The sequence below is a fragment of the Rhipicephalus microplus genome, chromosome X, assembly GCF_043290135.1.
Source record: "Rhipicephalus microplus isolate Deutch F79 chromosome X, USDA_Rmic, whole genome shotgun sequence".
NCBI lineage: Eukaryota > Metazoa > Arthropoda > Arachnida > Ixodida > Ixodidae > Rhipicephalus > Rhipicephalus microplus.
The window spans coordinates 343,369,739-343,379,228 of NC_134710.1; the positions used below are offsets into that span (position 1 = coordinate 343,369,739).

Below are 9,490 nucleotides of genomic sequence, written 5' to 3' on the forward strand. Positions count from 1 at the left end.
CGCTCCCCGCTGCGCTTCCAGGGGGTAAGGAACGGGAGAGGGGGCTGAAGCCACCGGATTCAACAGTCGCTCTCCGCCTTTCAAACAACCCCCTGTTCCGAGAAAAAGCTCCCTTGTCCAGTTTTCTTGAAAGGTCTCATTAAGAAACTGTAATGAGATAAGTCGCATTTTCGCGGTGAAGACTTATGATGTCAAGTACCCTTGCCCGCTTGGCTTTTCCGATGGAGGCAACCCGTTTATTTACAAGTAAAAGCCTCTGCAGTGGCACAGTGGCTGCGGTGACCGGCTGCTGACCCTGAAGTCACCGGTTCGATCTTGACGTCGGCGGTTGCAATTGTACAGAGGCAGAATGCTCAAATGTTGTGTACTGGGCGATGTAAGTGCGCGTTAAGGAACACCAGAAGGTCGCGATTTGAGACGCCTTTATTACAGCGTGTCTGATAGTTATATCCCCGTTCTGGCACTAAAACCCTTGAAATTAATAATAATGGCACGGCATAAAAAATCACGTAATAATGTTCAGTACCACTTCCATAAATTTATGGCCTCCTGCAATGCATTGTCAAGAAGCTACCAATGAGGCCAAACGTTCAGGTGCTAAGCATAATGTGTAAGTGGTTTGCATTTTGTTATCCAGAAAACGCGCAATTCAAATAAAGATATTGAGGTGAACAGTAAGACGCCTGCGTTTGTTGTCTGTGAGGCCTTTTTTTTTTAAATTGCCTACAGAGCCTGGTGTGACGATTTCATGACATACAGTTCCCGAACATGAACTAATAAATCGCTGTAGCCGGCAGGGTTGAAATAAATGCTGGTGTTAATATCATGCTTGAGCAGCAAACGGGATGCATTGTTGCGATGGAGTTGGGATGACAATGCTTTGCGTGAGCTTCCTTCAAAAATAGGCAAAGGTGAAAAGAACTTCTGCTCTTTCGTCATAGCGTATAATTTAAGTCGCTTTTTTTCTTCCCTATTTGCTATCTTATATACTGGCGATAGGTGATTCTGCCGTAACGCGAGTCTGCCGTAGGTCAAGTTAGGGCTTGTGCAGCCCGAGGATATGTCAAAAAGAAGCTCTATTGCGAGCTGGTCGGTCCCATCAACTTTCGCAAAACGTATCAGCAAATTTTATCTTGCATGTGTGGAAAATAATGTTATTATGCTCTTTCTTGTCTACCATTACTTTTATAGCTACCTGAATTTCTAACTTCAAGTCACATGTTTTCAGGGGAAAAAACGAAAGAAAGATATATGTTTCAAGAAAATTGTACGCAGTTTTTACTGGGTAACTGGTTCTTACTCAACGTGCGTACACAGTTGTGCTTTGCTAAAATGGACCACCGTCTCTAGCTGAAAAGGTACCTCAAACGGTAGAGATCAAATAGCTCGGATGATATAGCATCGGACGCGTTATTCGAAGGTTGTGGGTACAAATGCACACAATTGAAAGGTTGATTTCTCGTCAAGTTCTTTTTTTTTGTCACTTTCATAGAGAATCATTTCAGAGAGATAACACTACAATTAGGAAGTGCTAAAAGAGCTCTATCTCTTTTCCTTGACTTAACTGGCTGTTAGTTTCATTAGTCGTGTACAATACATAAAACGAACCTCTGACATCATTTCCCTCTTTTTCTACTTTCATAGCCACGGCTTCTTCCCGGCAGAGTTGAGGTTTTCAGAAGCAGGCAAAGGTTTACTGGTCAGCCGCCTCCTTGTGAGATAATTATCTGCCCCATGACGCCCTCTGGCAACAAAGAAGAGGGTTTCACACCCGTGGCCTGGGCTACGATTGGAGCTGGCTAGTACTCCTAGGTATTAAGAGCACATGAGTGTAAAAAAGTTGATGACAGAGTGTTCTCAGTAGTAGATGTAATGGTAAAACAACCCATGCGTAATTCGAGGGTTGTGAGCTTGGATCCCACTGACAGAAAAAGTGATTTTTCTTCCATTAAAATATTTTTTCACTTAGGTGACAGTTATTACACTACAGTTAACAAGTGATAAGTAATGTACACTACGCAACTTTTTATCTAACTGTTTGTCAGTTTGGTTAGTTGTGCAATATAAAGAAAACGAGCGCCTCGGCCAATTTTCCCAATTTCGTACCGAGTATATATAGATCGCGCAAAATTGATACAACAGTTTTTGGGTGCCACAGCTTTTCAACGCACTTGTTTATCGTTCGTATGAAAACTCCGTGTTCAAACATTGTCCAGCTCTAAAACGAACAGTGCACATAACATTTCATGTATACTATCTCAATGATATGGAAAGCACCTGTGTGGAATGTATCAGCACGTAAAAAAAAGTGCGATCAAGTGGCCGAGAAGACTGGTGTACCATAACAGGACGGGAAGGCGAGCTGCAGACACGACCACAACGCATCGTTTTGAAAAAAGTTTATTCTAACTGACATAATGAGTTAATGACATCTGTTATAAATCAGAGAGATCGTCATAGCAATTAAATTAATCACTCTCTCCTTCCTTTTAATTAAAACAGAAGAAAATCTGCTTTTCTGCTACCTGTGTTTTCTGTGTAATCCAAACCATAAGCATGTCTGTTTCACGATTGGATGTATTGAAATTCATCAAAGATTGTGGAATATCTAAATCTCCAGCATGTTAGTGCGCTCGCGTAGCAGATAGTAAGTGCAATCCAAAGGTATCTATCTAAATGCTAAAACGTAAAAGTGGGCCTAAGTACTTTGTCCATGATGATTCAAATAAATATATGATTGTTAACAACCATATCTAGGGTTTTGCGTCCTCAAATCACGATATGTGTATGACAGACTTTTTAGTGAAAGGCTCAAGAAAGTTAGTCCATCTGGTATTTTTCAACGTGCAGTGGAATCGCACAGTACATGGGCGTCTACGATTTTGCCTTCCCTGAAAAGCGACCACAGCTGCCAGGGTCAAACCCGCGACCATATGATCAGCCACCGAGCAGAGTAGCCACTGTAGGACTATGGCGGAAAACTATCCTATTAATCTCTCTCCTGGAAGCTCTCTACTCTTGACCGCCCATCGGGACACAAATAAGGTAAATAATAGGACGTCACGAGAGTACAAGCTCAGAACTGACCCGTATCCGAGACCTATCACTTCTTATTCGTCTGTCACCAATTTTCCACGCAATTGCGTGCCCATTCCAGTTTTTTAGAGTTTTTTTTTTTGCATTTTGGTATTGCGTGAAACTACTTGGTGCCATCTGATATTTATCTGCTTTACTTCATACTGTGTGTGCGACGGCGACAGTGTGTAAACGGAAAGAAGAAAGGCCTGAGAAGTGTAATCTGACTATCTATATCGATTGAGCCAACAAAACAGATGGTACAGACGTACTTTTCATGTCTTCTGTAAAAAAAGTAAGTGTCCTTGAGGAAAAAGTATTGGTAGATAGTGAAAACATCAGATGCTGAAAAGAAAGCTCTATCTGGCTTTAGAGTTCCGAATGGTTAAAACGACATTAGCAGCGTTTTAAAATAATATTACGAGGACCATTTCATAACCATCGCAAGTATAGAGATTTCGTGTCGTAAAACTAATAAAAAAAGAATGAAATTTTCTTTCTCTGCCAGAGAAAGTATTTGAAAGCACGTTTGATATACCTATTTATCTCTCAGGCCCTTTTTTGTTTAAAAGTAAGTTTTTGCTGATTTGGCGTTTCTAAACAAAGACTACAATAAAGCATTTACACTCTCCCTAAACATAGTGATGCGAGGGGTGTACCAAAAGTAGGATTCCCATATTCTTTTATAAATATAGCATATTCTTTATTGTTATTATATATAGCAAAACGAAGAGGCCAGCGAGTTGGTACTGATTCATAACAACGTAAATGTAGCGCGAAAAAAACATGGACAAGAAAGGGAACACAACAAGTGCTTACTCACGACTAGAAGCTTTAATGCTTGAAGCGAAAATATGTAACACTTACACTAGGCGCCCAACAAAATCCCGCGCATGCGCATCGTGGGCGATACAAAAGGCACTAACCAATAAAAACTAAGAACACACCTCCTGCGCCCCCCTCTCCACCGATCTAACCCTTTTTCATGAGTAGCGCGACTTCCTTGTCCGATAAGGCCAAACAATGATTGCTAACGCACATGGAAGCACTTGCGTCAATGTGGTACTATTTTATACACCTTTGCAAAGCTTACAGTTTAATGCATTTGTGAATATTCTTTCCATTTTTTCGACGCACTTCAGAAGACGGCGCCCCAGCTTTTGTGTTCCTAAGTCAAAGAAGTCTGCCGCCAACGCACCGAGGAAGATTGTGAGCTCTGCTCTGACTTTGGCAGCGCTCTTGAAGTGTGGTGGTGGTAAACCAGAATGACGCCACAGACGAGGTTACTGCTTTGTTTCGGGAGTGTAATGAAACACCCCCAGTTCATCTCCCGTGACGATGAAGTCCAACAAGTTCGCTTTGTTACCTTTCTGTAATAAGAAGAACTTGCCTTCGTGCGCCATTTCCAAACGTGCTCAACGGGCATGCTCTCTTCATCGTAAACCTCAATCATTTGCCTATAAATCTCAATGAAGGGTAGTATTCTTGCGTAGAAAAAACCGGTTACAGCACGAACCTCGCACTTGGAGGGAGCAGCGATCAACAATTCCACCTGTGACAGCTGCCAAGCAAACACTGAGCGATGTAGCGAATATCATATGCTGCGGTCGAGAGAGAGGGAGCCACTATTCAAGACACTGTTGTTAAATTTAACGTAGCACCTACCATCGAAGCTGTAGCTCATTGGAAACCTTACATTTGGTACGACCATCGTAGAACAAGGCAGGTGACCAAGCACACTGCATTACCAATGTCCAGCACGTGTCACGAAGTGTCTCGTGTTACCGCGACTTTTCTTCATGGGGGCAGCAGGGTATATGTATGCTGATTGTCATGCTCCTGGCCGTTTGAAAGTACGTAGCAGGTATGTGCAGGCAGCACATAAACTGATTGAATTTTTACGTCTCTGGCTTTCGACTAATGCCTTCGCAGTGCAGTGCCGTAGACCAGAGAGCTATTTAAAATGTTGCCGTTGTTTAGAACAAGCTTTTCGCAACCATTTGCGCTTGCGTTGAAAAAGAACCAACACTTGGTCTGGTTGATTGAATTCCATGTTAAATTCCATGTTGCGCCTGCAGTACGTCTGTCACAAAAAATAGAAGACGACACTCTACGTATGCCTCGCGCCTTCGAGTGAGTGTACGATTTTGTGCACGTCAGTTTAGAGCTTCATTTTTTCATACTAGTGGATACAGACTCGTTCTGAAAAACGTACGGTGAGTAACGCGTCATTGACAAATGAATCAGGTTTGAAACAAAAGCCTTTTAAATATATTCAAGTGCATCTGTTTCTTTTTCCTTATCACAGTATGAATGAGAAAATTATTTATAAAACAGACAAATGTACAGGAATGGCATTTCTTCACAAAACTACTGTTGGCAGACGCATAAGCGTGCGCAGGGTTCCCCGTGACGGTGAGCGAAGGCTCGTGTCGCTGTGCCCTCCGCCATATTATGTTAATGCTTGGGGCTGACTTCGCACCACTCCTCATATGTGACTATATATATATATATATATATATATATATATATATATATATATATATATATATATATATATATATATATATATATATATATATATATATATATATATATATATATATATATATATATATATATATATATATATATATATATATAGGCAGGCATGGTGGTTGAGTGGCCGTAGCGTTGCATATAGTCTAGTAGATCCTCCGTGAGCGGTCACAACGTGGTTTATTTAAAACCACGTTGTGACCGCTCACGGAGGATCTACTAGACTATATATATATATATATATATATATATATATATATATATATATATATATATATATATATATATATATATATATATATATATATATATATATATATATATATGTGTGTGTGTGTGTGTGTGTGTGTGTGTGTGTGGTGTATATTACTCGGTAAGAATATTTTAAGCACCGCGACGAATTTAGTACACAAACTTATCTAGGAGATGTTGGCAGCCAACCATTACAAGGCATTAAAACACTGAAAACGTTTTAAAGCCACACTAATAGCTGTAGTAACCAGCCAGCAGTAACGAGCTTAGCGAAAGCTTGTATACGCGTCTTACAGTCTGGAAACCCGTCACAAACCAAGCAGCGGCCGCGTGGAACTCGAGCCGTTGGGCGACGCGCTCCCTGTGCTCGTTTGGCCCTCTGTCATATTCTACTACTGTGGCCATGATATATTATAGTTTTAAGATTCTCCTCGAGAAAATGGGTTAGATTTACGGTTACAGTGGTCGCTTTTGTTACCGGGACAATGTATTACTGAATACTGACAAATTGTACTCAGAAAACTCCAGTTTCCTTAACTCCCATGTCGTTCAATAAAAGAGGGGAAGATGAAGGCAATAGTTTTATGCTGAAGTTCGGCGCATTATTTTCAGGCACGGCGTTACAAATTTCAAAGCGTATTTTTGTATTTCAGCGTCATTGGTTCGGTGAAATTTTCTAAAACTTGGTATTTTAAGACTATGGCACTCTCAGCGGGCAATGTCGTTCATTTGTACCGATTCAGAACTACGAAAAACTTAGTGCAAGCTTTCAGAATTTATGAAGTCCTAGCAATTTGTCGGGTAATTTCGAGGCAGCATCACCGCCGACAGTTCTTTTTGAGTGTTTTCTGCCTTACCAAGTGTGTTTATTGTGCCAACACTACAATATAACTAAGACAAGCCATTGTGACAGACTCCAGAGAAACCCGAGGTTCTTTAACGTGCACCTAAATTGAAGCATACAGGAGTTCCTTATTTTTTTATTTTATCCTCATCAAAATCCAGCCACCATCACCGGAATCGTAGCCATGCTCTCGAGGTTCGCATTGGGACAATTATCTAAAAAAAAGCTCAATCAAGCAAGGAGAGAGAAACAATATGGTTTCATTTTATTCAAGTGCAATTCACGCGAAAGGCAGCCTTTTCTTAGCAATTATCCTTCCTTAGCAAAACTTTGATGCCAGACAGATGCCAAGATCCACATGCTTGAAACGACACGTGCTAGGTAAGCCCATGCCATAAAAACTTAGTAATGCAAAGCTTTAGCATTTCTCGCCATAATTATGAAAGTGTGTAACAAACAAAGTCATTATTGTTCAGATCAAGAAAGGCTAGACAATATTCAATGAAATACACTATATTTAATCTTGAAGCAAATTTTTGGTAGTGTGAGTGATTACCAACGAGCGTCTATCAAATGGTGAAACCAAAATGATACAACCAAAAGAAAGCTCCTGTCAAAATGGTTTATTTTGCACAAATTATTGAAAATCTTGCGCCAATCATAAAGCTTACAAACGATTTTTGAGCAGGAGCTTCGACTATTCTGGTTAACAACGCAAGCAGTCGTTTTGATAACTCCTACTTTTATCCGGTATCCGTACAAGTTTTGCATTGCACTTTTCTAGAAATAGTGTCAGTTTCTTTCACGTGGCCCTGCAAACGTAGGTTACAGCGTATAAAAACACAAGTAGTCAATATAAATTTTCTTTGCAATTTTATTCAGTGCAAACAAAAATAGCAGTATATTGCCCAATTTTCAAGAAGCTCTGCGGAAAACGTGATTGCGAAAACAACTGTAACAATTACAATTTTGAGACTGAAAGATTTGTTTTAACAATCTCCGAAGATTCCGTCTAAGTCCAATCGCGTTAGCAAAGCACATCGACGCTCGATGTCAAGTGTACATCAGTTGTCTAGCCGTGGATGCCGAGGCCACCACCTGAGACACCTCCCGCTGAACCGAAGCCACTCTGTCCGAAACCAGCCTGGTGGCCGCCTGCACCTCCCTGGAATCCAGAAGATCCCTGCTTGTTGCCAGTGCCGAAGGTCTTGCCGTCGCTGGAGGAGAAGCTGGAGGTGTGGCTATAACCCCGGTTGTCGTTGTAAGAGTTGACCTTGCTGCCAGCGGCACCACCAGCGAATCCAGTGGCTCCCAAGTTGTGCCCTCCGGCACCACCCTGGAATCCACCCTGGTGACCTCCGGCAGAGGAGCCGAAGCCTGATTGGAATCCCTGTCCGAAACCTTGGCCCAAACCACCACCCACGAGGCCAGGACCAACAATACCAGCACCGCCAAGACCCGCGCCTCCAAGGCCTCCGAGACCTCCAAGACCTCCAAGGCCTACACCACTGAGACCACTGCCCCCGAAGCCTGTGCCGAGACCAGTACCTAGACCTGTACCGTAGCCCACTCCGCCGAGGCCACCGAGCACTCCGCCACGCGCTTCGACATCTTTATTCTCATCTTTCTTGGCCACCTCTTCGGCAAAGGCGACACAAGCCATCAGAGCCACAAGGGTAGCCACGAAAAACTGCAAAAAGATTAGAGAAAGAAAAATATCACTCTACATATTTCGATGTGTTGCGAACTAACCTTCACAGACTAGTTTATTGGTTCACAATGATCGTGAAGGCTAAATAGGTACACTTCGTTGAATTTACTGTGGCCTACCTAAACATTACATACTGAGTGATTTCTCAACCCAGCTCACATTTACGAACAATGCTGGCTGGCTGAAAGTGCATATGTAAACATTCATATATCTCCTCGTATCAATTGTTTATATTTCAAATAGCATGATAAAATTAAAATCAAAGTGCTAGAGAGGTTCATAAAAAGCATGAGCGAGAGCCATCGACTTCTTTTATTGTATAACTACATTGTAAGTAGCGTATTTTTTTTGAAAATCATTATATAACCATTGCGTGCGTAAATAAGCTTCATATCAAGCTCTCGCTTTGAAACATCCAATAACTTTTTAAGCATTTGCAAAACAATGGTAATTTTTACATGGCATTCGTGATGAGCACAAATTGATTCGCACTACTGTTTGCCGTCTTATACGCTCCACACTTTAGGGTAACGTTTTTTTCTTTCACCGAGACATACATAAATATACCAATGTTTGTAGCTGCAACTTCACTAATCTTATAGCTTCGTTGCAGCTACAAGTACACAGTCAATTTCGGTAATTAGAAAGCAAAACATTAGGTTATTCAGTGAGCTTACCAAGCGCAAAGAAATAATGACTCACCTTCATGTCGAAAATTCAGGTGGACTTAGAAGCACTGAGCTAGGATAGAGGTTGGTTTGGCTGGATGGAGCTGTTGTTGTGTACCCCGATGGATGCTCGGCACCTTTATATACACAGTTTCAGAGGGCCAAGTTGCAACAACCAATGGCAAAAGACACGCTTGCAAGTTCCTGACGGGAAGGGGGCGCGGAGCATGCCGAAGCGGTTACCGCCGCGTCTTTTTTCCCCTCTCCAATTCAGTTCTAGTTTTCCATTCCGAGAAGCGTCCTCTTTCACACAGTTTATCGTCCTTCCGTCGAACTATCTTGGTTTGGCATCCAAAGAGGGGCCATGACGTCTTTTCACCTTGAAATATATTCCCGGCATTT

At 41.7% G+C, this 9,490-nt stretch overlaps 1 protein-coding gene across 1 annotated transcript; it reads right to left on the reverse strand.

The window, feature by feature from the left end:
• Positions 1 to 7,565: 7,565 nt before the first annotated feature.
• On the reverse strand, positions 7,566 to 9,259 carry LOC119161174 (uncharacterized). The gene is made up of 2 exons (XM_037413530.2): positions 9,123 to 9,259; positions 7,566 to 8,399 (listed from the first exon to the last, which is right to left on the reverse strand). The coding sequence occupies exons 1-2, from the start codon at positions 9,126 to 9,128 to the stop codon at positions 7,782 to 7,784; spliced, it is 624 nt and encodes a 207-aa protein (XP_037269427.1). The 5' UTR covers positions 9,129 to 9,259; the 3' UTR covers positions 7,566 to 7,781.
• Positions 9,260 to 9,490: the final 231 nt, after the last annotated feature.